Consider the following 27,825-nt stretch of genomic DNA (forward strand, 5'->3'; position numbering starts at 1 on the left):
GCTTCAGATTCTGTGTCCCTCTCTCTCTGCCCTCCCCCGCTCATGCTCGCTCTCTCTCTCTCTCTCTCTCAAAAATAAATAAACATTAAAAAAAAAAAAGCAGAGGTCCTAAGGGTAGGAAATCTGAGCTGCTTTGGCCTCAGCGGTACTTTTAAATCTTGAAGAACAGGCATCAGTGGTATTCTATATCCTTCTGAGTTTGCATCATCTGTGTAACTGATAACTGCCTAACTTCTTTATCCAGTTCACTGACAAAAATGTTGCCAGATCCGTGGTACATACACTACACTAGATGACTCAGCTTTTACTCCACCCAACATAATTAGTTCCAACCCTCAGGATATTCCACTCTCCCCACCTGACACCCCACTTGAGGGCTTGGGGCAGGTGCTGGGCCAAGGCTAGTCAGACCACAGTGATCATATCCAGTCCACAGCACCTTCCATTTTATTGTTTTATTTACAAACAGGGTGAAGTCAACTGGGAAAATCAGGAGTAGGGAGTCAGTCTGGGCCATCCAAATGTGGAGTGGTTCCTGGGTCAGTCTCCACCATGAAGGCCGCCTCTTCTATGCTTTTCCTGCCCCTTGGTAATGGCCCCTTGATTCCTCAGGGCAGCCTCACATGCTGCTCCTGAGCCCTTGTATGAGGGCAGATGGATCCTGGGGGAACAGGGGTGGTACGAGGGCTGGGGCCCCCTCAGTTTGTGTAAACCTGAGTTCCGATCACACGCATGATTTCCTTCTGTATCTTGGGGTCCTGAGTATTAATGTTGGCATCGCCCACCTGACCATCCTCATATCTGCCAAAGATAGGGCAAGCGTGAGCATAAGAGGGAGAAGAATACCAGAATAACGTCAACCAGTGAACTATATGTGAGGTGTGGCCATTCCAACCCAAAAGTCAAAACCCTTTCTTGCAACTCTTTAAGGTGGAAGAGATTCAACTTATCTGATTTCCTCTAAACAGATCTATACCCATCCCCATCCTCCACAGGGAAAGTTCCAGTGCCAGCTCCACTCAGGTAGCCAGGGATAAGTCTCAGATGCCAGGAACAGACTTTCCCAGTAATCATACCATTAAACCCCCACCCTTATTCCTCAGAGTAATCCCCAAGGTCCCTCCTAGACTTACACAAAGAAGAACCGTGTGCAGACATGGTCAGACACAGGGCACACCCAGATGTTCCCATGCTTCTGGAGGTCCTTAGATGTAATCACTGGGAAGAAGGGGGCCAGAAATTATAATGCTTAAGTCATACAGTCCAGGCAGGGGAGGGAAGACAATGTGTCAACAACACCCTCAGCTGGATCACGTGCCAGAGTTGTACCAGAAATAAAGGTTGGGGACACAGAAATACAGGGACTGGGTGAGCCACCTACCTTCACAAAGTGCTATACAGTTTAGATTCCGACTCTGCAGGAACCTTGACTGAATGGATCGGGTCTGGAAGAGAAGGATAGCAGAGCCAGGTGGACTGTTATAGCTTCCCTAGGCAGGAAGTTAGCTGCTGGTGGCTAGGGGTATGGATTAGGATATCTGGGTCTCCCAGCCACCACCACCCCCAAATTTTGCTTTTGCATAATTAGTCTGGCTGAGTCCATAGCTTCGATCTTTACATTTTCATGTCACTGCATTTAAACGCAGTCTCTGCTTTCACACTTGACTGAGGCCACATAGGACTCTGGAAGCATGTTCATCTTCAAACATATCTGATTCCTTCAAATGATCTTCAAACTACTCACCTCCCCCACCATTTGTTCCCCATCCATCTCTGTAGCCTAAACTTATCCTAGGGGAAGGATTCTGCCTGCCTCACTGGAGTGCCAACTAATAATACCTGGGGGATGGTATTCATCCTGTTATATCTCTGGACCAGCTCATCCTTGGAGGGCATCCTGTGCTGTCCTTTTCCCATTCCTGTTATAGAACAACAAATCCAGTTCAGTCACCCACTCCTCAATCACATAGTTACTAAAATGTCTACTATGTGCCAGGCACTGAGCTAGACATGTAGTAAATAAACAAACAAGGTATCTGCCCTGACACAATTTAGTCTGGTGGATACTACAGGCAAAGAACAAGTAATTACAACACAGTATGGCAAGAAGTGTGATGGGGAGAATCTAGAACAATGTGTGAGCTAGAGGAGGGGAACTAGCCTGCCCTAGGGTTTTGAAGAAGGCTTCCCAGTGACAGCCAGGAAAAATTACTTAAATGAAGAGGGGGAAAGTGTCCTGGCAGAGGTAAAAGGACATAGAAGGTCTGGAGGAAAGAAAGCAATGTGCCTTTGTTTGTATGGAGCATAGTCAATGGAAGGAGAGCGGCAACAGATGATGTGGAAGCAGTGAGTCAGGATCAGATCAAGCAGGCCTTACAGGCCATGTTAAGACAACTGAAGTTTATCCTGAGAATATCAAAGAATCACTAGAAGGTTCTAAGACAGGGGAGGAACACATGAAATGAGACAGGAATGAGGGGCTCACAAGAGTGGTGATATCAACACCTTGGATCAAATGCCAGATTGAGCAAAATGAGTGAAGAGGAAGCAAGCAGAGCAAGTCAGATCTGCTCCAGTCTCAAAGTTACATAGAAAACTATGAGCAGAGTCACTCAAAAGAAAAGACAGAAAGCACAGAAGGTAAGTGATGAATAATTTTCCACAAGTAACCACAATGGCAACAACCTTGAAGAATCCTGCTTCCTTTAGAAAGTCTTCCCAGACTTGAGGAAGCGGTGCCAATTCCCTCCAGTGTCCCCCTGTCTAAATCCATAAATCCTCTGCCATCCTTATCCCCCAGTGAATAGCCCTATTTATAACATTTGTAGACCCATTCTGGATTTTTCTTATTTACACATGGAACAGTGCTTATGTGCCCCTACTCCCAACTGTTTTTGGCCTGTGACTAGGACTTTAGTCTTGACTCAGCTTTCTCACAGGCCTACCCTTATCACAGTCATGTGTGTGTGTCTATGTGTCCATCCCTGTCTGTCTGAGAGGACATGGATGAAGATGGGAAATGATGCTATCCTTACAGGCCATAAGCAGGGCCCCTATCTCACCACTCTACCTTGGAACATTCTATTACAAATCCCACTCTCCTTCAGTTCTTGGTTTTGTGATAGCCATGGTGCAGGAGTGGGGATGTCTGGACTGACATTCCTCACTGCTCAGGCTGTCAATTCATCATGCACTCACACTAAAGTCCCACGACAGATATATGGCCTGAACAAAACTCAAGGCAAGACTTAAACTCTTAATTTCTTCCTCCTACAGGTGTGACACTTACCACCCCTCGATTTCTACTTTCCCCATTAGCCTTAAGTAAGTTTAGCTCTGAATCCAAACATGACGTTCTCATCCTGGGTATTTCAGTGCAAGATTCTGAGTGATCCCAAAGGATAAGAAAGAACAAGTTCTATCCCAAAGGATGAGAAAGAACAATCTGATTTCTATGGCTGGTCTTTCAAATGGCCCTTATGATGCAATCCAAATCTTGTCCCATCTCAATCCTGTTGCACACTGTCCTGGTCATATTGACCCAATGATCTTCTACAGTTTACCAAGACCAGAAACTGAGAAAGTGGTGGCTACAGTAATCCCTGGATGCTTTGCATCCAGAGTATACACCTATCAGAAGTCTCTAAACAGAACTAAACACACAGATGGAGTTTACTAACTCCTTTCTCCCTGGCCCTTGTTTTAACCTGCACACGATGGCCAAGTCATTGGAGTGGAGGCTCCATTAGCCAAATGGATGCTCTCTATTTATACCAGCTCCCAGATAGCATGCAGTGCCACAAAACTAAGGATACCCTGAGGGAGAACAGAGAAAACTAGAGCAGAATAGGGTATGTGGAAACATATAAGAAGATGGAATTGGTTAAATACTAGAGTAATTACAATAAACTGGACATCTGTACACATCTCACATTATAGAGACTCTCACATATCTGTGGGCCCTCAGAGACTCAGTCATTTAAGCAAAGCCTACCCTGTCAGTCCAATATAGTAATAAGAACACTGGCCCAGAAGTTAGGAGGCCTAGATTCCAATCCTAGGTCTGCTACTCACAGCTGTGTGTAACTTCTCTGTGTATGAGCTTTCCTAACTATAAAGTAAGAAAGGATTGGATGAGATGATCTATAACTCTAAAAGTAAAATCCTATGCCATTTTATAATCAGTGGACCTTTGCAAGAGGAAAAGGATGGTGTCCTATGATGTTTTTCTGTGACTGAAGTGATGAAGAAATATAGAGAGTCAATAGAGATTCCTGGCTCCATAGGTATTCAGGCACTCAGTAGTAAACAAAAGCCAGTGACAGAGAAGAGAGGGAGAGAACAGGATGAGAACAGACAGGAAGCAAGAATTTTGTGGGCACCAAGAACACCAAGGCACCAGGAGAATCTCACTACTTGGAAAATAACAAGAGCTTAATGAGGGAAGCTCAGGCGGGAACAAAGATAAAAACTGAGGAACCCAGACAAAAAAGCCAAAAAGACTACCCTAACCCCAACCCCACTTTGCACCCCAGGCACACAGAATAAGATTCATTCACATATTCAATCGGTATTTATTGGGCACTTACCCTGGGTGGATTAATCATTAGGTTTGGTTCATGACACACTATTATTTATTTATTTATTATCTACTATACCTATAGACCCAACCTACAGACTAAATCCAAGAACCAAAACATTACTAGTGATTTATATCAATGTGCTCCTACCCTATCCCAGCTATCTATCTGCTTATCCTTGGGAGGTAACCACTATCCTGAAATTTCTTTAGTTTTATCATACATAACACACATGCACCAAAAGGTTTATATTTGTTTGCTTTTAAACAATATAAAAAGACATTATACACTAGTCTTCTGGGCTTGCCTTTTTTTTTCTTTAGCTCAGCTCATTACCAAGGTTTTTCCATGTAGTTAAGTACTACTATTTATCCATTTTCATTGTTAAATAATAATCCACTCTGAGAATATATGAAAATGTATTTATCCATCCTCCTGGTAGTGAGCATTTGGGTTGGTTCCAAGATTTGCTACTGCAAACACTGCTGCTTTGAACATTCAAGTACACCTCTGGGCATGCAGGAATAAAAATGTTGGGTCACTGGGATAAATTTTCTCAGCTTTATGAAATTAAACACTAAATTGTTCTCCAAAGTGGTTGTACCAATTTATATTCCAATAAACAGTAAAAGAGATCCTGCTAATCAACTTTTAGGACCATCAGAGGTATTACCAGATTTCTTAATTTTTGCCAGTCCACACAGGTGGCAAACAGTAGTCATTTTGGTCTTCATTTTACTTCCTTGATTAATAGCAGTTCAGCAACTTTTCATATTTTTTGGTCATTTCTTCAGTGAAATGTCTGTTCATGTCATTTGCCTATTTTTCTACTGGGTTGTCTTTTTCTTACTGATTTTTAAGCATTTTAAAATACATTTTTGGGTTACCTGGGTGGCTCAGTTAAGTGTTCAACTTCTGGTTTCTGCTCAGGTCATGATCTCACTGTTGGGTGAGGTCGAGCCCCATGTTGGGCTCTGTGCTGGCAGTGTGGAGCCTGCCTGAGATTCTCTCTCTCCCTCTGCCCCCTCTCCTGTTTGCTTTCTCTCTCAAAATAAATAAACTTAAAAAAATATCTTTATTACTAATCTTTTGTGGTTAAATATGTTACAAATGTCTTCTGGTTTGTAGCTTTTCACTTTCTTAAGGTGTCTTCTGGTAAACAGAAGTTTTTAGTTTTAATAAAGTTAAATTTACTTACCTTTTATGATTTATAATTCTACATTTTTTCATTCTATGGAAAGTTTTATATAAAATGAATAATTTGTTTGGTTTGGTTAAAGCCTGGTTTAAGATTCACTTATAAAACTATCTGGGTTTGGTGAGTTTTTTGATTTAGTTGCTGCTGTTAGTTTAAAATTTAAAGACTTTTCTAGTTCTATGATTCTGGATCTAAGTTTTCTTATCTTTATAATAATTATAATTACCAGATAATACTAAATAATAATCTATAAAGAATATAGCACTGTAGGGGCGTCTGGGTGGCTCAGTCGGCTGAGCGTCTGACTTCGGCTCAGGTCATGATCTCATCGCTTGTGAGTTCAAGCCCCGCGTTGGGCTCTGTGCTGACAGCTCAGAGCCTGGAACCTGCTTCAGATTCTGTGTCTCCCTCTCTCTCTGCCCCTTCCCCATTCGCACTCTGTCTCTGTCCCTCAAAAATGAATAAACGCTAAAAAAAAATTTTAAAGAATATAGCACTGTCTCCTTCATATGGTAGACATGCAACATATGGTGGTTATCTTTTATATAGAGACTGTGTAGAACAAGAACAAACGAAAACTAAAAAGGAACTAAGACATGAACCTGTAACACTGAGAGAGCTCCAAGGCAGATTCATTTTCTGAATAGAACAAACCTGGACTCATCTCCTGACTAGAAAATGGACTTTACCCATGCCTTATCTTTGGAATAAAATGCTTTCTCTTCCATTCTTATAATAGTATGTAATTATAGACAGTTTAAATTTTAAAAGGTAGTTGACAGGGAGAACAATGTCTCCAGAAATGTAAGCCGATGGAAGATACTCAAGCATTCAAGTGTATTCACATATAAACTCACATGCACACGTGTACATATACCATCTATAAACAACAGGCTATTGCCCACACCAAAAATGTGGTCTATGAAAAGCCTCATTTCAATCTCCCAGTTATTTCCTAACTTATTCTCAGAGCCAAGCCTCTACAATGAATAAAACCATCCCTATGGAGAAGAGGACTTCCTAACAGAAAGGGAGATAATTGGGCTCATGGTGTAAAGAATCTACATTACTAACGAGAGGAGGTAAAGAAACCATGTATCTATGACTGGGAGAGAGCTGACACAGACCAAGTACCCATGATGGAGCAGGAGGAGACAGCATAGATTACGTATTCACAAAATGGATGCGATGTAAATAGAGCCGAGGTGGCCAGACAGTATTTCTTACCTGAGTATCCAAAGGAAATACTGGAGATGGGGCTCAGGTAGATGCCTTTGCCATAGGCTGCTCCATGCAGCTTGCAGGGAAACACCAGGATGAGCAATATGAGCCTGGGCCCTCCCATGGCTGTATGTTAGGCAGCCACAAGGCTTATCCAGCCCTCTGTCCCTCCAATTACCTTCTCACTGGTTCAGATTACTCTAGGAATTTACTCTTGAAAATCTGATTGGCTGAAAAGTGGATGCAGGTTAACCTCTTTGCCCTACTAGATACTGATGTCTTGGAACGTAAGGAGTGGCAAAGCCACTAGTCAGTCCCTCAGAATCCATACTCCATTCCCCAGGCTTTGGTACATATGCAGATTCCAAAAATGAACTATAGAACAGGAACCCAAGAGGAGAAACAATAATCACTCCTTGGATTCCCATAGGGAGAAGAAATAAGTCTTTTATATCACTTTTCTGAATGAACAGTCACATAAATTAAAAAGCTTTGTCTAACAGGTTAATGCATCACAGTGGCTGTAGTCAGTATTTCATATTCCTGCCTATTGATATAATCCTATTCCCAAAACTACCAAAAAACACAGCCTGGGGTCAAATATATATCAGCCATATTCATTCTATACAAACAATTCCAACCTCTTTCCTTGGAAAGCCACACGGCAGGCTAGATGTGAGGATGCTGAGGCAAAAATCAGTTCAGTACTCTAGAGCAGGCTTCCCCAAAACTGAGTGGGGCAGGGAGGGGAGTGGAGAGAAAGGGAAAGGCACACAGCCTCACCTGCAGTTTGGTGTAGGATGCATTGACCAGCCCATTGCGCAGGATCGAATGCCAGTTTTCAATGTGGGACCCACTGTAAGGCAGGGTAGAAAACATGTCTCTTCATTGTATGAGATTCCCAGAAGCACTTTCAAGACCGCCACGCCCACCCATTCTCACCCACACAGGACATGATGATGGACAGGGATACAGCTAGCAACAGACACACACATGGATACAGTCACAGGCATGCAATATACGTGTGTATGGCTAACTCTCCATTGTAACTTCCAGTCCCATTCTTTTTCCTGTGCTTCAGCTGGTCCCATCCTAAATCCTCAACTGCTGGTTCAGTATTTTCATTTGCCTATTCTCCTGATATTTCAAGTTAAGCAGATTCATTTCAAACTCAACCAACAGAGCACTGATCCCAATATGGTTGCCAGTTCTAACTTCACATCTATTTTAAGAAAAAGGTACCACCACTCTCTTAATATCTCTCTCACTTTCTCTCTCTCTTCTTCCACAATTAAGCATAAATTGCTGATTTCCTTCAAAACAGCTTTCAAATCTATCTCCTCCAATCTGTTCCCTTAACCACATCTTTTTATGTGTAAATGTCATTTCTCCTCAACTGCAACATAAGTAGCTTGAGAGTAAAGACCATATCCTATGTATCTTTTTACACTCTATAGCGCCTACCACAACAGCATTAAGAAATATCTGACTGATTGGTTGGACATATGTAACACACACTCGTATACCTCAAGTGAAGTTGCCCTCCCACCCCCCTACATTATTTGTTGTCATTCCCCCAGTCCCCACCCACCCCCCACCCCCCCCTCCTCACTGGAAGGCAAAGGTGCTGCCGTAGAGCTTCTTGGCGGTCCGGAACCGAGCCTCCTTGGCAGGAGGGCTGCTCAGCAGGAGGAACTGGTGTGAGGTGTGCATGAACTTCAGCTGCTGCCCAGGTTGGGGGTCAGGTCAGGAAAACAGAGAAGAAATGGAGATCAGGGAGGGAAGGGGTGGGGATGGGGAGCAAATGGGGGCTTGCAGTGACCCCAAATAAGGAGAATATGCTTAGGTCCAAAGACAACTGTTGATGGATAGAGCCAATGAGGCAAGTCTAGGATCAATGTGGTTAGCTGGTCTGGAGCCCCTCCCTGTCCCTCACCAGAAATTTAAAGAATTTAGAAGAAGAATGGTCACTTACCCTGCTGAGAGGTAGTTTGACAATGTGTGACCTGTTGCTAGAGATGATCCTAGCATAAAACAGAGAAGAAAGGAATGGACAGAATGAGTGTGTCATTAGACCATCCAGAACAAAGAAGCAGTCTTACTGTACCCCTGAGAGAACAAGCAAGGATTCCAGGGCTGTTGGAATTATGTAAAATGTCCAGATCACTATCTAGATATTCCTGTTGGTGGTAACGCTTGTGTATAAAAATGTAAAAGGGAAACTACTGACCAGAGTTACTGGGTAAACAATGAATAAAAGAAAAGAGATGGGTGAAAGGGAGACTGCTATGTCTGGGAACAGAAAAGGATAAAACAAAAGTGGGTGCTTAGGTGGCTCAGTCAGTTGAGCGTCTGACTTCAGCTCAGGCCATGATCTCGTGGTCTGTGGATTTGAGTCCCACATCAGGCCCGCTACTATCAGTGCAGAGCCCACTTTGGATCTTCTGTCCCCCCTCCTCTCTCTGCCCCTCCCCTGTTCATGCTCTCACTCTCAAAAATAAATGAACATTAAGAAAAAAAAGGAAAAGCACGTAAGATCAGCTACAATAAATAAATAAGTAAGTAAATAAGAAAGCAGGGATCTTTATTAGCATGGTGACAACTTATACTTGGGATTTAGAAACACACAACTGGGACTCAGAGGAATCTTTCAGGGCTCTCAAGGATGGGGAGGGATGGAGAGAAAGTTACTGTTTGGGCTGGAGAAAGAAACAGATGAAACTACAACAACCTTCTCTAGGATTCAAGGATAGACTGGGCTGTGTTTTGGCTGAACTCAGAGGATAGGAGAGAACAAAGGCATAAAGCATTGAGAGCTCAACATGGAAGCATTATCTCATATAGTGGATACAGTTTTGTTTTGTTGTTGCTGTTGTTGTTTTTTTTTGTGCTTCACCCATTTACTTGTGATGCCATCCTGGATACTCTATGCCTGGTCATTCCTGATGCTAAGAGGGAGCATGTTGTATTGAAAAAGTACTGATGTCAATGGCTGACTAGGAAAAGAAGGGAAAGCTATGTCAGGAAAACAACAGCAATCAAGATCGGGGAAGGAGGGCAGAGGGTGGAGGGCAGTAGAGAATGTTCAGAATCTTTGTTTGAAGGGAATAATAATAGTGCCTCACGGCTCTGGACAGTGTACATCAAGAGGGTAGGCCTTGAGACAGGGATAGGGAGTAGAAGGGGGAGACAAACCTCTCTGTATGCACAGAAAACTTAGTTGAAACCGTATTAACTCCTACATGCAAAGGGTACTTAAAGACCTATTGGGAAACAAGAAACACCTAGAGAGAATCTGAGACATTGTGTCTGAATTTGTGAGCTCCCGCTAAGCTCTGAGTTCTTATCAAGGCAAAGTATATCAATAAAACCCCAAGAAAAAGCAGCCAGAATCTCTATAACCTCAGGAAGGATGCTGGAACCGGCTCTAAGAGAAGTTGTAGGTTCCATGACTAATTCCATATCCCCCGGCACCCCCACCCCCAATCCCTGAAGGACAAACCATTCTATTCACATCACTTACCACTGCAAGAGAGGATGGGCCAAGGGATCCAGCTTGTCCATCTGCTTCTTGATTTCTAGATATGAGCCCTGTTAAGACAAAGGTCATAAAGTTACCTCCCAGGAGAGGTGAGAGCCCTCCCACTTTTGACAGACTAATCAGGGCCCAGGGCAAGGCAGGCACTGAAGGCCACACAAAGGCAAGAGGAGATAGGGTTCCCACCCTTAAGGAGCCCAGTCAGATTGGGAAGACTCATAAATAAGTATGAAAATGACTGAAAATGCTTACAAAACAACATGCAGGTGGGTCTCCCTCATTTTATGCAATTCCTACAACTCTAAAAAGTTGACTTTAAATAAAAAATAAATAAAATCAATGTCCCAGAAAGATTAGGCTAAGGAATCCTGTGGTAAAACTTTACATAAAGCAAAGAGTCCTTCTGACAGTAAATCATCCCTCCTAGGTATATCTTATGTGTTAATCTGAACTGTGATATATAGGATTTGCTGAGAAGAGGCCCACCTGTAAATGTGAGTACAAATGAATGTCTATTCATGCAGAGATTGCAGACGAGGGGTGGGGAAGTCTGGTGAGGGGCAGCCTTGAGTCAAAGGATGGTCACTGCTCCATGTTGCTGCCCCACCCCTAGAAGGACAGAAGATGTAGGCCCCTGGGGCTAGTTCCTTACATCCAAGCCCCCTCCTCGCCCTCCCAACCCTGGGCAGAAGTCTTTCCCTCACTTCTCTAATTCCTTAAGAATTATGGGAAAAACATTAAATATGAACAACTTGTGAAGGAATTGGCAGCAAAGGTAAAAGTTGAGAGAGACATCCGGAGTGAAAAAGAGAGTAACAGAGAACAAGGATTGGGAAGGCTGAAGAGGGAAGACTAAAGAAAACTCAGTGAGGAATCTGAATAGCATTTCTAAATCTCCATTCCACTCCCATGGATTCCAAACACAACAGGGCACTTAAGCAGGACAGGCAGAGGGCAGAATACCTGGGTCATCTCCCGGATGGACATCACACTATCCAGAGCTTTTTGAAGTCGCTCATAATTCTTCTTCTGTGGGGAATCAATGGGAAGAGAAGACCCAGATGAAGAAAAGTGGAGGAGAGTAAGATGTGATGAAAAGGAGGGCCAGATGTACAAAAGAGGTCTAGGCCCCAGGGAAACAGTATGGCATGTCATGGAAAGAACACAGATTTAATGTCAGACAGTTCTGGAATCACATGCTAGTTCTCTTTTACAGCTAGAAGTAATAAGGTAAGTTACTTAACCTCTTAGAACCTCAGTACCCTGTGTGTAAATGAAGATTAAAATTCCCACTACACTCAGAGATCGTTCTGAGGACTAAATAACATACGTAAAGAACTAATATAGTGCCTGATACATAGCAATAAGAGTCATAGTGAGGCACTCTGCTAGGTACTTGTGATGGTTAATTTTGTCAACGGTTAATTGAGTTGATCTGATGGGTCATGGAGTGCCTGAACATTTTGTCAAATATTATTCTTGGTGTGTCTGTCAGGGTGTTTCTACATGAGATTGACTTTTTTATCAGAATGAGTAAAGCAGATTGTGCTCCCCTCATTTGGGTGGGCCTCACTCAATCAACTGAAGGTCTGAAGAGAACGAAAAGGCCAAGTAAGAGGGAACTCCCCCTGCCTGACTGCTGGAGCTAGGGCACTGGTCTTTTCCGAACACTGGACTGGAACTGAGAAACCTGCTTTTGGGGGATCTCAAGACTGTCAGCTTTTGGACTGGAATTTATACCACTGGCTCTCCTGGGCCTCCAGTTTGCTAAATGCAGATCCTTGGGCTTCTCACCCTTCATAACTACATGAACCACTTCTGTATAATAAATCTCTTTCCATAGATATCTCCTACTGGTTCTGTTTCTCTGGAGAACCCTAGTACAATAGTTTACATATGTTATTTCTCATTTTTATAACAATCTGCAAGGTAGATATTATCCCCTTTTTACAGATAAGGGAATTGTGGTACCAAAAGGTTAAGTGACTTTTCTTACACCATTCAGCTAGGGAACAGTAGAACCTCAAATGGAATCCAGGTCTGTCAGGCTCCAAAATCTATATTCTTCCCTAGTATAACATAATAATTCTTCTCCCCTCCTTCTAACAAACTCAGTTACTTGTTCACTAAAACAGCCACAGCTTAGGGTTTAAGAGTTCCCAAGAACCAAGTGTTCCATCCCTTCTGTCCCTCCTTCCAAGCTGTTATATACATGAGAATGACAGCCCATAGTCTCCCACTCTCTTTTATTGTTTCTATTCCTTTTCTATTTCTATTCTATTGCTTTCTTCCCAAGCAACAATACCTTGGGGTTAAAGGCCAGAGTCTTGGGATCAGTGGGGTCCACCACAGAGGGATAAGGCTCAAAGATGATGCTCTTTCTAGGGGACTCCAAAGCTGCCCTACACATGGCCACCAGCAGATCCACCACCTTAGGCAAAAGGAGAGAAAGGAGGCAGAAGCTAAAGGGTTTCCCAGTGCTGGGAGTCACACAGTATCCAGCATAGGTCTGTCCACCTGTTGGAGGCTCTCAGCATTTTCTCTGCTGTTCTTTTTAATAGCAAACACGTTTATGTTTTTTTCATTTGAAAATACAGGCTGTTCATAAAAATTCAAGTAATGATGATTTAAAAAATGACTAAGAAAAAGATAAAAATCATCCAATTGCCCCCAAACAAATCTCATTCCTCACAGGTACTACTGCTAAGTCTGAGGTCTACCCTTGCAGATAATTTTTCCTATGGAAATAGTTACCTTATTAAATAGGTAATTAAAAAAAAGAACTATACTGCACATACTGTTCTTCTCTTTTTTATATATGTTATAATTTTCTACCCATAAATAATAGCTGTATGGTATTTCCACTGTAAGGACATACCATGATTTCTTTAACTGAATCCCCATAGATGGAATCATATCGATTCTTTTTTCGCTATTACAAACAACAGTACTGTGCACACCCTTACATATGAAAGCATTTCTGGAGGTTAAACTGCCAAGGAGTGACATTGCTAGGTCCCCTCGCCTTTCTTGATGCTAGCTCCCCAGCAGCTTTTCCCTCTCCCATACCTCTGCTCCAGTAGCAACCTCCTCTGCAGCTCCGGACATGACTCCCAATGTGTAGAAGGAGAAAACACACAGCTCACGAGTACAGACGGCTGGCTGAACAGACATATTAAACAGAGAACAGTGACACAGGGTGTGCAATAAGAAGGTGTCATAGGGAGACAAGGACAAATCTGACCTTAGACAACTCTAGAACCAGGTAGGAATTTGGGGCCCTCTATGTCATGAAAAAACTATAAATTAGTCTTAATTAAAAAGCCTTACTTGTAAGATTCACAGTTAATGCTGTCTCCTCTCTGAAGCCTTCCATGACTTCCCTAGGTAGTTAGATGCTCTCTCTTGTGAGTTTCCACAACACTGCTCATATCTCTTCTACACACTGACAGTGCAGTCAGTGTCTGCCCACCCACCTAGACTTGGGAGTCCTTGAGGACAGCTTCATATGCAATCATCTTGACCAATATCTCAATATCTGATCCTTATTTTTAAATGCTGGGTGGGGATTATATCTGCAATAATATTCATACATCCTTGGGGTTCCTGAGTGGCTCAGTTGGTTGAGCGTCTTACTCATCATTGATTTCAGCTCAGGTCACGATCTTGTGGTTCATGGGATTGAACCCCACATCGGCCTCGCACTGATAGCACAGGGCCTTCTTGGGATTCTCCCTCCCTCTCTCTCTCTGCACCTCCCCCTGCTCTCTTTTTCTCTCAAAATAAATAAATAAATAAATATTTTTTAAAAAGGACCACTGGGGAAGTGATAATAAATATTAAAAAAAATTTATATAGCCTCATATTTCAAAACAGGACTGCAGAGATTTGTTTTCTGAGGCAAAATAATTACTTCTAGAGTCTCAAGAATTATGGACAAAATTCTACCTTTACCATAGACCCAGGAAGAAAGGAATAAAAGAAAGATGAGGATTGAGAGCCTTGACTAAGGGTCTAAGGAAGAGGGTCACAGATTAGGGCACATACCTTGAGCATGGACCCATTCTGGAAGACATGCTGCTCATCACACACCACGCAGTACTCATTCAACGTTGGAATCCTCTGCTCTGCATACTTCATGATCTGGGAAGAGAAGACATTGTTATTAAGTCTTTTTGGAAGTGCAGACACAGATATGGGAAGCAATTTGAGCTTCTTTTCCAACCACTCTCTCCTCTCCCAGCCCTGTGCGTAAGGCAGACCTACTCTTGGGCCCTGCACTTAGTTTAATTGAGGGCCCAACTCTAGAGCTACAGCTATATATTATAGTTAAAATAAGACCAACCATGGTAGAAGACCTGAGTTAAGATCCTGTCCCCCCCCCACCCCCGCCACACTACTTAATAGCATATATAACTTTGGGCAAATTGGTTAACCTGAGCCTTGGTTTCTTCATTTATAAAGTGATATTATTCACCTCATAGAGGAACTGAGATTACTGAGAAAATTTTCATGAAAGTGTTTTATAAATATTAACATGTACTAACCGAACTATTAACCTTAGTTGTAGTAATTAAGATTGTCCCTCTGAGACAGGTGAATATTCAGACCATGATCACATGGCAGGGGGCCTAAGAAGCCATTTCAACTACCCAGAACAATCAGCTTATCCACTGGTCAAAGCCACAGATACAACTCTTGTGCTGGGAAGAAAGCAAAAATCTAGAGCTCATATGGCAATATGCTAAATAATTTTTTAAAACACTCTGTCTAGGGGCACCTGGCTGACTCAGTGGAACACACGACTCTTGATCTTGGGATCATAAGTTCAAGCCCCACGTTGGGTACAGAGCCTAGTTTAAAAAAAAAAAAAAGAAAAGCAAACTAAAAACAATAACAACAAAACCACACTCTGCCTTAACATGACTTTTCAGCCAGGTACACTTTTGTATAAATCAAGTTCTTCCCATTTCACATACTTTTGGGCTAGTAAAGGAACATGTAAGGGCTTTTATTCACTCAGGTGTACTGAATGCCTACTATGTACCCAGTTTGGTGAATGGTCTCCTTGATTATGAGATAACATAAAAAGATTGTCTTCTCAGACCCTAAACGTCAACAAGGGAGATGTGGCATGTATACAAATTAATTACAATTCAAGGCAGCATATGGTATACTGCACATAGATGTCATATAAAACAAAAAGCATCTTAAGAGTTCAGTGAGAGGAAATATCACTTCCAGCTAATATGGTTGGAGAAGAATCTTATGGCTAAGGTACCAATGAGCCTTCACTGCACCAGGCAGATATGGGGAGGAAGGCCCGTGGGGGAATGCTATGAACAAAGACAATTAAGATGCAAAAATGAAAGAAAGCAGGTCCAGGGAATACAGAGGTTTTAAAAGGAAATCACCTAATAGTAGCTGAGCAGTGGAAGAGGTCTAGGGAAAACTGAAGACCACTTGAGCAAGGATGTCGGGGATCATAAGGAAATCAGTGTCAATCCCTCGCCTATCTTGACATCTATGCACTTAAAATCATTTGATCGACATGGTCTGTCAGTGTTGTCTTCCCAATAATGCTGTAAGCTTCTTGAGGATGGGAACTGTGCCTTCTTTTCTCCTATCTACACAATACGTAGTACAGTTCTGGGAGCAGAGCAACTCAGGAAATATTTGTTAGCTGACTGAGGAGCTGGGAGATGTTAGGGGATCAGATGGGTCAGACAACAAGGGAATGGCTTAGGAATGAAGCTTTGAACTCAATTACCTGGACAAGAAATCCATATTCCAGAGTAGGGATATTCTTGCAGTGACCACTGACCTGATGAGTGAAAAGACAGAATTTATGAGCCTCCTATGAAGCAGGTACCTAGACAGACTTCACACTCATCACCTGAGATTCTCCTGAAGTAGCTACACCCTAGCTCTGATTAGCCTCAATAATCCCAAAATTGAAGAGAAGACCTTTAAAAATTTTTGCCAAAGGTTCTTGAAAAGGGCTCACCTGTCCTTAACCTTTTTCAAAGTAGGTGGACAGGCTAATACAGCAGCTGATGACCAAGTCCTAACCACAACCTAATAAAATCATACATGACATCTTAAGATGCCCAAGCCCAGACTCCCTGCTTCATGGCTTACAATCAAAGAAGCTTGACAGAGAGTTTAGATGTTTTCAGCTTTTAAAAAATGTTCTCCATTCCACCCATTCATGGTAGAGTGACCAAGTTTGATTTAGGATGCCTGAAACACCATAGTCTCACCTCACCTTGAGAAGCTATACTCCCACGTTTCCATTCCCACCCTCCTAACACCCAAGTCAAACCCTCCCCAGCCCATGTACCAAAGGAGAGGTCCGTGCTGGGGGAGGGAGGCCCACGTGCTGGGGGCACAGGAGACCTGCCTGGGGGCTGGGAGGGTAGCCAAACACCTCCACTTTGGGGTTCTTCATGGTGCAGGAGATAGAACGGTTCATGAGGCGCCCAACTCGAAGCTCGGGTACACCCAGTTTGCCTTTCAGCATGGAGTCCTGTATGATCGGGAAACTGGGAGACCTGGACAGAGAGCAAAGGGATGTGATAAAACTGGGATTCAGTATGAGCCCTAGAAGAACACTGGAGATAAGTGCATCCTAAGCCAGAATGGGTGAAGGGACCTACCTAAGCCAAAGAAGAACTCTTATCTGAGGGAAGTTACACCGGATCTTAAACACTTTCTTTTTTAAATGTTTATTTATTTTTAAGATTTTAAGAGAGACAGAGTGTGAGCAGAGGAGGGGCAAAGAGAAAAAGGGAGACACAAAACCTGAAGCAGGCTCCAGGCTCTGAGCAGAGCCCAATGCAGGGCTCAAACCCACGAACTGTGAGGTCATGACCTGTGCCAAAGTCAGACGCTTAACTGACTGAGCCACCCAGGTGCCCCAGATCTTAAACACTTTTAAAACAAGTAAATCACAAACCTGAATTGATTTTTATGTCATTATTTGTGTGTTCTTCAGATTGGAACATGGGAGGACAGGCAGAGGCAAAGTCTCGGTCAATCTCTACAGCAGCTAGGCCAGGTAGGGAATGATCCCCTGGACAGGATGCCTGTTTAATTTACTCAGTGTGTGTATGTGCGTGGCGTCTGCGTGTTTATATACACATGAAAAGTGCTGAATACTGTACTAAGCAATAAGTAGTTGCAACCCAAAAAAGCCTGATGTCTGTCTGTCAACAATAGTGTCTGGAAAACTATAAATCCGGGTTTATATTTGCCTTTGGGAAGATCAGAAGGCACCAGGGTGGACAATGTAGGCCTGGAGACAGAGAATGGACAGTATTTATTTCCAAAAGTTAGATGATCAATCAGTGTGCCCTTTCATGACAGAAAGGAGTTGGTACCTATTCTCAGACTCTGCCTTCTTAGTAGAGGGCATAATGATGAGGTTCAAAGAAAGAAAAGACAAAAAATTAGCATACATTTCTGCAAAAACATACCATGAGCTAGGTACTGTGTTTTACATGAAGGACAAGGTATGAATACTGGTGTCAGAAGTACAAAAGATAAAGACACCTAGGGGACAAGACTATGTAGGTCGGTGTTAATAGTTAAAGGTGCAGAATTCAGAGGACCTTGGGAGAGGGCAAATAGATTAGTGTAAGTAATCAAGAAGGTGGGGTGGGAGCTCAGACAAGACTAAGAGGTCATTAGAGATTATCTGCTCCTCGGGGAGCACTTACTTGGGGATGGGTGAGAAGATGCTGAGGCCGGCTCGGAACTTCTTGATGGTACCACTTGCCTTGAACCAACTGTGCCTCTTTTCTTGCTGGGTCTTCAAGAAATCGTTGCTGAGATGTTTCCATTGTTGGGATGTGAACATACCCAGGATCCTAAGGAATCAAAGACAACAGGCTTTACAAAACTCAGGCAGGGGAGTAGGTCAAGAAATAGAACTATGAAAAGCAACTAATCTAAAATTCAGACCCAGGGATGGTAAAACTAGCTGTGGTGGGGGAATGTGTGTCTGAAGACCTCGCGATAATGACCTCAGCCCATGGAAATGTACTGTCCGAAAGAACCTCTTTACCTTAGGGGGTAAATACCTACTTCCATTACTTAATCTAATAGACCAGAACAATTCTGAGATGATTAGCCTTTAGTGGAAGGCTTGAAAGCTGAGCCTTCAACGGCCATGAATCTGGGAATTTATTGCCAAGAATGACTACACTGAGAGTGGAAAGGGGTAGTGGGATGCAATTGGATACCACCCTCTACCTTGTGAATAGTGAAGAAAAGGAGTAGGGACATGAGGGGTACTGACATTGTTAGCAAAAAAATTACATCCCCAAACTTATGGCTTCCAATTTGAGCTGGGCCCTCCACTAGTCTTGCCAATCCTTTCATGTGTCTTTGATGAGTTCTCTCTGGCATTACTCTAAGCTATTATTCCAAATCCTTACTGCCTTCATCAACCTCCTAACTTCACCTGTGGCTGAGAATCTCTTCCTTCTTAACAGAAAAAACTGAAGCTATCAGTTACCAGCTCCCTTAATTTTCCAACCCTACTACAAAATCTATTTCTATTTCTACTCTTACCTCAATCCCTCCATTCTCTGAAAACAAAATGACCCTTCTATTAATATCTCTATTTGGGTTCTAGATCTCAGTCCCTTCTTGCCTCTTTAGGGATCTTGATCCATTAATCATATCCCTCTCCTATCAGTTCCTTTCCTAAAGTCTACAGAAGTTTCAACTTCCTATACCTTGATCTAGCTGCATTTCCTTCCCCTCCAATCCTCACTTAAATATCTCAGTCCACACTTACTGTATCTACTTCATTGCCAACCACTCACTTCTCAAGTCACTGTATTTTGTTTCTACCTTCACTTCTTCACGATGATTGCTCTTGCCTCCATGCTAAATCTGACAAAAACTCTAAGTTCTCTTACTTATCCTCTCCGGCATCTGGCCCTCCTTGTAGGAATTCTCTTCCTTGCCTTCTGAGACACCATTCTCTTCCTATTCTTCTCCAACTTTTCTGACCTACCTTCAATGTTTCTTCTTTCTCTGACCACCCTGCTGGTTTCTTGGGTATTTTGTCTGGATGCTAAAGGGTGTTTTGCCTTTGATCTTATTTTCTTTTCCATGTTCTCCCTCAGCAATTTCGTACTCTAAACTGGTTGTAATTTCCATCCATACACTAAATATATTTTCAACCCTAACCTCTCCTGTTACATATCTATGTACTGAGTACCTCCACTTGAATATCCCAAGGTTACCTTTAAACATGCTTAAAATGAAACTAATTATCTATCCTTATCACATAAACCTGTTCCTCCCCTATTTAAATCAGTGGTGTTACAATTTACCCAGACATCTAGGCTGGAAACCTAAGAGTAATTTTCTACTATTCCTTGGCTCTTATGACTACACATGACATATCTGAATCAATCTTCAAGTCTTACTGATTTTATACCCCACAAATCTCTATAGTCCACCTTTTATCTCTATTCGCACCTATAATCACACTTTGGCTCAGGCCCTCATCATCTCATGTCTGGACGTCTACAAAAACCTCCTAGACTTTTGGTCTCTTGTCTCACCCCCTCCTACCTATTTTACACAGTGCTACTGGAATCATTTCTCTAAAACTCTGTCTGACCATGGCCTCTCTTTGCCTAAAACCCTTCAATGCTCCCACTGCCTAGAAAATAAAAGCCCAAGATCCTCTCTGATTTGGACCCCTTCCTACTTCTCTGACTTCAATTCCTACACTCTCCCCTTGTATTTTCCTAGCAATATTTAACTACTTGAAGCTTCCTACACACAGGCTGCTTCACCTGACTGTGCCCTTGCAAATGTTATTCATGCTCAGAATCTGTCTGCATGGGCAACTCTTACCCATCCTTGAAAACATGAATCATCTTCCTTTCATTCATTCACTCATAGCCCTCCACCCGCCACCAGACTGAGTCATTCCTTCCTCTACATTCTTTCTAAACCTTATATATTCACTTGTATTAGAACATGTATCCAATGGACTCTACTTGGAACTTCACTGAGGGCAGAATCTATAATTCATTTATTTCTCTTTGTATACCAAGGCACTCAACATATTTCATAAACTATCTGAGCTTTTAGAGCCCCACACTGAGAAAACCACAAGAGAAAATATGAAGATCAAGACCTTAACTCCAGAGTTGTACTTTTCCTTAAATGGTAAGTACTGATGAGCCCCCTCTCACCTCCAGAAGCCTCAAGGCCAGACACCCCAGAACCAGAGGCTCTTCCACCTAACCATAAATTTGGCTTTCCAAATTTATTTTAGTCTTTCTTAGGCCCATCTCAGAAAGATATTTTGGGGAGGAAACACTGCGTCCAAGGGTCTGCCTGTCCATCCGTATGTCCGTCTCTTTCCCTCATATATCCATAACCAGAAAGATCAAAGTTCTTACTTCTTCAGCTGAAGACCCAGCCCAAACCCTTCCTTATTTGATGGCTGGAAAACCTCAATTGATGGTTCTGCAAAGAGAAGAAAAAGCTCCTAGTATGTACATATCTCTATTTTCCTGGGAGTCCAAAGCCCCAATTCAGTGGATGAGCTTCCTCAGATTCTAAGGGTACTCTAAACAATAGTGATGGAGAAGGAAAACATCTGAAGCAGAGGGTAGATTCTGGGAGCTGTCTGACCCATTTCAAATCACTTCAACTTCTATGAGGACGATGAGGGGAAGGGAAGGAATAAATAATATCTGGGACCAGAGAAAACAATTTCATTAACCAAGAAGGCCTTCAGGGGATGGCTATCGGGTGACAGGGAATGCACGAATGACAGCAAACTGAAAAGCCCCCACCAATGGCCTGCAGTATATACCCAAGAGCCTTATTCTAGCTTTTCTCTGGCTCAGTTAACTTAGGACTTTGGATTAGACCACACTTAGAGCACCTACTTGCCCAAAGTCACTGCCTTTACCTGGTCCATCAAGGTACTGGGAAAGAGAAAATCGCAGCCTCAACACAATAGGTTCTGTTCGGAGGACTTTCCAGGCTGTAGAGACTTCCTCCTAAAAGAGTAAGGGAGAGTTTCCAGTTTAGCAACAGAGAGGAATGGACTTGGAAGTTTTCCCTATATGACACACACATGCACATGACAGTACACACCACTGTCTGCTGATGGTCTAGGAAAGACAGGGATGAAGAATATGTGCTCCAAATGCAGCACTCAGGAACAAGACTCCTGGCCTACATGACAAAATCCACAAGTCCAGCTAGACATGTTGTTGGCAGGTACTAGCACCACTTACATCGAGGAAGCTGATGTTGATGTGGAGGTCAATGTCCACGTCATCGATAGTTCCATATTCTCTACAGAGATACAGGTGAGACTCATTAAGGGAGAAAGAAGGGAACAGAGACTGAGGTGGAGGGAGAACTGAGCCTGGGGCCAGAGGAGAGGGAAGAGTGGGAAGTAGCTCTGTATCTAGACTTAGATGCAGCCTCAAGCCACTTACATGATCAGGGCTTTCTCCAGGCCAGAAGCCTTTCTTACCTCAAAGATGAAACTATCAGCCTAGAGGGATCTAGGATAGAGGAAACTGCTGAAAAAAGTGGCTATACTTCCCCACTCACCACTGTCAGCTAAGCTTAAGTATTCTGAGAAATTCCCACTACCTATCACTAAGCTCATAATTTATCCATGTCCACAGACCCCCTATTATACCCTAAAAAGAAAAAACCTTTAGCCTCTTAACAGCTCAGAAAGAAGTGGCTTGCTCCTGAAGTGGGGTCCCACCTGATGGATACAGAGTTCTCACTGTAGATCTCCTTCACGGCTTCAATGTCTGCATCAAGCTGTGGGTGTCGATATAGGTCAGCCGCACAGCTCCCCTGAGTCAGCAGCAAAAATGGTGGGGAGGTTTGGGAGGAGGGAAAATAGAGGGGGAAAGAGAGAGATGAAAAATAAAAAGAACATGAACACCAGGAACAGGAAAATCAAATGGCAGCAGTACATAGAAGCAAAAGGCTGCTCTTATGAAGGAGCTCTTGATGGTGGCCCTAGCCACCAATCTTTGGCCACAAGTATCCCTCCATCTCCACTCTAGTAAGCTTCTATGAACCAATTGCAGGCTTTGCTCAACGAGTACACAGCCTTAAGTTTCCAGCTTTTCCTCTCAGACCCTGACCATGGATACTTAGGTATCCCTTCTAGGAGAACTCAGAACAGGCTGAAGAGTACAGAATTTAACTCAGATGGTTCTGTGCAAAGAATCCAACATTCCTGCTCAGGACTGTGCCCTGGGGAGTGATGGCATGAAGCAATCACTGGCAGGATATCTTTTAAAAATTTGACCTTGATGAATGAAATGACAGCCACTGGCTGGTGAAGAGTCAAAAAAAAATCACTATTTCTAACCAAGAACACATGGGGTAGCCCCCACGTACAGAGAATGTAGTTTACTCTGGGAAAGGAATGAGCTCCAGGTAAGAGCAAGAATATGAAATCAGCTCTGGCAAGACAATGCTCAGACTGCACCAACATCATATCCTCATCTTATGTCTGCTCCAGAATAATCTTTCACTACTTGGTAAATTCAGAGAAGCACACATTTAGACTATCCAACATGGGTCTTAGGGGCTGTAATCTCACCTGAACTCCATAGAGAAATTCCTCTGATTCATTATCTCCCTCTGAATCATCATCATTCCAGAACTGGCCTTTGATGTCCTAGCGATGAAAAACAAGGATACAACCCTTTGTTGGATCCCTATTATCCCATGGAGCAGGAGGGCGATAGGATACAAAATAGATTCCCACAAATAATGGGAGGTCCTTTGGGATAGAACTGAGACCCTATTCCCTATACTCCCTTCACCTCACTCTTCTGGAGCATTTCAGTCTCTTCCTGAATCTGGTCATATCCATGGCCTACCTCTGACCTTGGGAGGGATGGAGGAAAACAGGGCACTGGAATTTTGGCCCTCTTGATTGAGGCTCTGGTAGCCAGGGGGGTAGGGATGCAGACTTCAACATCAATGTTGGTTCCTGGGCATATCTAGGTCCTAGCACAAGCTGGCCTCTTCTAGATCATTACCCCAAAGCAGCTCCCATGCTTACCTAAGCTCTTTTATTACTCCCTTCCTCTTATTTAACTTTCCTTCCTTCCCAAGAAGAAAATCCACCTGTACACACACCAAGTAATACTGTCTCCATGCTCCTTCTCCTTCTTTCAACTTCAGATAACCACTCTACCTTTCAAAAGGGTGGGAGGGAGAGTAACAGGAAAAGGTGTCCCATCTATCCCCTGGATGACCAGTCAGAGAGGTGGGAAGTCAGTTCTCACCATTGGGTCAGTGGGTCACACACAATCCCAGGTCAGTGCTAGGCAGCACCCCTCCATACCACCAGCTGAACCCAGGCCAATGGGATGGGCATTTAGGAGGCCACAGAGGGAGACAAGGGAGGGGGTGATGTCAGGGGCTGACTGTAGATCTGCTGGGGATGGCAGGCTCTGCTGTTGTGGTGATAACAAGTCACTGTCCTGTGGAAAGTAGACAACAGTTGGTTTCATCACCACTTAATAGCTAGATGGTATTTACACAGGCACACATGTTTATGGATACACTTTTATTAGACAAATATACAGACACTTGCACATAGAAACATACTTGCATGCATGTACACATACTTATACACATAGTTTTTTAAAGATAATGAACCATGAAAGCACTATACAAACATGAGACACTACTGTTCCATTTAAGCTTGAGAGTTGGGGATTGGAGCAAGTCCCTGCTCTAGATCATAATGCATATCAACCCCTGAAGCCAAAAGTGATGGTGACAGGAAAAGACGTTACCTACTTTGTCTAGTTAGTTCATTTTGGAACATTCTTCATAGTACCAACCCCCATTAGAATCAAGATTCTTTTAGAAATCTTTACCTCTATTTATTCAAACTGAATCATCATCTCTTATTAAACATCAACATCCCTAGACACCTTTACATGACAATCAAAGCTAACTTTAAAAGTCCTCAACAACACTGAATATCCCCTGGTAGACATGGTCTGAGTGGTCTCATCTTGGAACTTATTCCCCAAATAAAAATGCAATAATGATCTGAATAAACAGTCAGAAACACACTAACCCCTAGCCTTTCGCAAAATTAAGAACCACTGTCTAGGCCTTCCTGGCACTGCACGGATCTGTCTCACCTACTCCAACTTTACACAGAGGTGTTCTTGGTCTCTAATACGGTTCTACTGAACCTTAGGTTTGAAGATCACAGTGGGCTTAGGGATCTGTAACATCAGTATCACCTGGGAACCTGTTTAAAATGTAAATTCTCAGACTCTAAGACCTACTGAATTAGAAACTCCAGAGATGGGGTCCAGTAATCTGTGTTTTAACAAGCCCTTTGTTATGCTGATACATGATAAAATTTGAGAACCACTGTTCTAAATCCTTGTGTACTCTAGGGGCCTGTGGTCTGTTCCTCAAATACCAACTTAAGCCTGGTAACTGATCCAGGATGGGGACATATGGGACAATGCCAGTACACACGCCATAGCTGTCCTCTCACTGACAGCACTGCCTCACTCATTAAAAATATGCAAAAGAAAATTACAATTAAAGTTCTTAGAGATAAAATGGCCTGATACCTGAGATTTACTTTAAAATACTACTCCAGCCCCAAAAGGGGGGTATAGATGGGGGGGGGGATGAAATAAATATGGCAAAACATTAATTACTAATGAATCTGAGTGATGGGTACATGAGGGTTTCTTATGCTATACCTTTGCATATAGTTGGAAATCTTCATAACAAGTTAAAAAAAAAAATCACAGGCTACTCTTGTACTTTTTCAGGGGCTCTCATTAAAAAATCAACTCTAAATGTGAACAGGAAAATGATCCCTGAAACTCCACAACTGCCTCCTTGCTGTTCTTCAAACATAACGAGTATATTCCCACCACAGGGCCTTTGTCCCTGCTGTTGCCTCTTCTTGGAATGGTTTTCAGATATCCATATGGCTTGCTGCTTCACTCCTTCAGCTCTCTGCTCAAAGGTCATCTTGACCATCGTATATAAAACAGCAAAACCTCAACACACACACACTAGCACTCTCTATCCATCCCCCTTACCTGCTTTCTATTTTTCCACAGCACAATGCCCTGACATACAAAATATTTGTTTGTTGTATTTATCTCCCACCAAAGTATAAGCTCTGTGGTGGCAGAGGCTTTGGCTCTTTACTATGTTGTCAGTCCCTCAACTCGTACTTACTGATGAATAAATGAATCAACTGTCTGCTGGATACCCAAACCAAAGGGGAGATACATACAAGAACCTAAACATGTCTACACATAGACAAAAATGACTTTAAAAAACAAGATTCTATTCACCTTCAAGAGCAGCTGAGAACCAAAATTACGAAGATCTGAGGACTGAACTGGGTTTGTGAGATTTGAAAATAAACAGTCAGGTGCTGATCTGGATGATCGCAGAGGAATAAAGAGGGAGGCACTAATGTCCAGCGTGGGCTGTCTTGGGCTGGGTGGTAGGATGTTGGCAGCGTAGGCCAGAAGTACCAACTTTCTCAAGGTCTCTGTCACCGTAGAAGTCAAGAAAAACTTAGTCTCTCTCCAAGGGCTGTTGCTGCTTGGTTTCTGCTGTTATCACAAGGAGAAAAAGGTAGTTCAGAGGGAATTTTTCTTGTCCAGGGAAGAAACAAGTCAGGAACTACCATCGTTTCCCAACCAGGGTGTTTTAGGGAAAGAGACTCCCATCTTCTACTCTCAATGCCCATTCCTCTGGAGGTAAAGAATGGGTTTGAAAAGTAAAAGAGTGGGGAAGGGGGGTAGGTCATGCATGACATTCACAGAATCACAGACATCTGAAAGAGGAGGAAGCCTAAAAGATGATCTATTTCACAGCTTTCATGTTATACATAGAATACTGAAGTGTAGGGGCGTCTGGGTGGCTCGGTCGGTTAAGCGTCCGACTTCGGCTCAGGTCACGATCTCACGGTCCGTGAGTTCGAGCCCCGCGTCAGGCTCTGGGCTGATGGCTCAGAGCCTGGAGCCTGTTTCAGATTCTATGTCTCCCTCTCTCTCTGCCCCTCCCCTGTTCATGCTCTGTCTCTCTCTGTCTCAAAAGTAAATAAACGTTAAAAAAAATTAAAAAAAAAAAAAGAATACTCAAGTGTAGGAAGACCAAGGAAGCTGCTTAGCATCAGTATAGTGGAACCTGGACTTAAGCACATTTGACAGGTCCTAATTACATCCAATTTTCCTATAATGTGGTTATGACTGATTAAGGTAGTTGTTTAATGCATTAAGCAAAGAACATCTATCTGATTTATCTAAATGAGGTGAAGGAGGGAACATTTCAAGAGAAGCTGGGCCAAGTATAGACTGTGTGAAGAGTGCCCAAGGAAGGGTATTGTTCAGCTCAGTGTTTACTCTGGATGAGGGCAGCTAACACAAAGCGCTTTACAGTTTGCATGGAAACAGGCCAAGCGTAAATAAGCCTCAAGTCTGGATCACAAAGGTCTTTCCCTAGGTCCACAGGCGGTTCTCGGTGTGACAACTATTCACCTAGTCAAAAAAGCCTCCGAACCCAACGTTTAAACTCTGGGCTTAACTCCCAGCTTTGTAGTCCTGGGAAAGTGGGTTACTCCTCTCTATACCAAGTGCTCCTTTCTCAGAAAGCCTAGGCCACTGAACAAAGAGTGCGGGGGAGAACCCACGGAGGGGCGATTCTCGAAGGCAAGCGCTATCTCCGGTATACCCCGTGGAGAGCAAGGACGAGGTTAGCCCCCAAACACTGGCAGCCATCCTCGTTTCCAGGGCAGGCCCAGAGGCCTCCCTAAAGGGAGCAGTCACAGCTCTTCTCTGGTTTCCTACGGAGACGCCAAAGACACCCAACACCTGCCTCCCGGGGAAGAAGCTCTGCGCCCGATTTGTGTCGACAGCCGCCCGGCCTTGAGCGCAGCCTGTCAAGCCTAGGAGGGCCCCTCAGAGCCACCCGGTCCAAGACCCTCACTTCATCCACCCCGGCCGAGGCGGGGCGGGCCCCGCACCCTTCCCGCGGCCCGGCCGCCCCGCCCCGTCCCCGTGGCGGCCGCCCCACAGGCCGGCCTCGCGAGTACTCACGGCGACCCCGGGCCGCGTGCGGCCGCCGCTGAGGGGACAAGCGGCCCGGGACGCCCCGCGGGGGCGGAGCGGCAGGCCAAGGGGAGGGGGCCGGGCCGGGCGGGCGAGGTCGCGCACCCCCACGCCTCGTCGTTCCGTCACGGGCGCGCA

The 27,825-nt window shown here is 43.5% G+C and overlaps 1 protein-coding gene across 5 annotated transcripts; it reads right to left on the reverse strand.

The window, feature by feature from the left end:
• Nucleotides 1-156: 156 nt before the first annotated feature.
• Nucleotides 157-27,825, reverse strand: PARP6 (poly(ADP-ribose) polymerase family member 6). Of its 5 annotated transcripts, XM_049611875.1 has the most exons (23): nucleotides 25,924-27,662; nucleotides 23,860-24,057; nucleotides 23,166-23,243; nucleotides 22,311-22,405; nucleotides 21,823-21,883; nucleotides 21,492-21,582; nucleotides 20,974-21,040; nucleotides 18,259-18,408; nucleotides 16,881-17,091; nucleotides 16,308-16,361; nucleotides 14,585-14,680; nucleotides 13,607-13,699; nucleotides 12,843-12,968; nucleotides 11,501-11,566; nucleotides 10,523-10,590; nucleotides 8,975-9,023; nucleotides 8,612-8,724; nucleotides 7,783-7,855; nucleotides 7,006-7,075; nucleotides 1,840-1,919; nucleotides 1,382-1,445; nucleotides 1,134-1,218; nucleotides 157-801 (listed from the first exon to the last, which is right to left on the reverse strand). In XM_049611875.1, exons 2-23 carry the CDS (start codon nucleotides 23,860-23,862, stop codon nucleotides 699-701), a joined length of 1,896 nt encoding a protein of 631 aa, XP_049467832.1. In that variant the 5' UTR covers nucleotides 23,863-24,057; nucleotides 25,924-27,662; the 3' UTR covers nucleotides 157-698. The 5 variants fall into 5 exon arrangements, 2 of the variants coding, with proteins under 2 accessions (XP_049467832.1, XP_049467831.1); XR_007453493.1 differs by lacking the exons at nucleotides 157-801; nucleotides 7,006-7,075 and adding an exon at nucleotides 27,676-27,825 and having other exon boundaries at nucleotides 1,196-1,218; nucleotides 25,924-26,190; XR_007453494.1 differs by lacking the exons at nucleotides 157-801; nucleotides 7,006-7,075 and having other exon boundaries at nucleotides 1,196-1,218; nucleotides 8,612-8,721.

The sequence above is a fragment of the Panthera uncia genome (genome assembly GCF_023721935.1).
Source record: "Panthera uncia isolate 11264 chromosome B3 unlocalized genomic scaffold, Puncia_PCG_1.0 HiC_scaffold_1, whole genome shotgun sequence".
Taxonomy (NCBI): Eukaryota; Metazoa; Chordata; class Mammalia; order Carnivora; family Felidae; genus Panthera; species Panthera uncia.

Coding starts and splice junctions, on each gene's coding strand:
- PARP6 (XM_049611875.1), bottom strand. Junction 11,567..12,842: donor CTCTGGCCTTTAACCCCAAG/GTATTGTTGCTT, acceptor GATTCCCCACAG/AAGAAGAATTATGAGCGACT. Junction 9,024..10,522: donor GCCCATCCTCTCTTGCAGTG/GTAAGTGATGTG, acceptor GTTTTATGCTAG/GATCATCTCTAGCAACAGGT.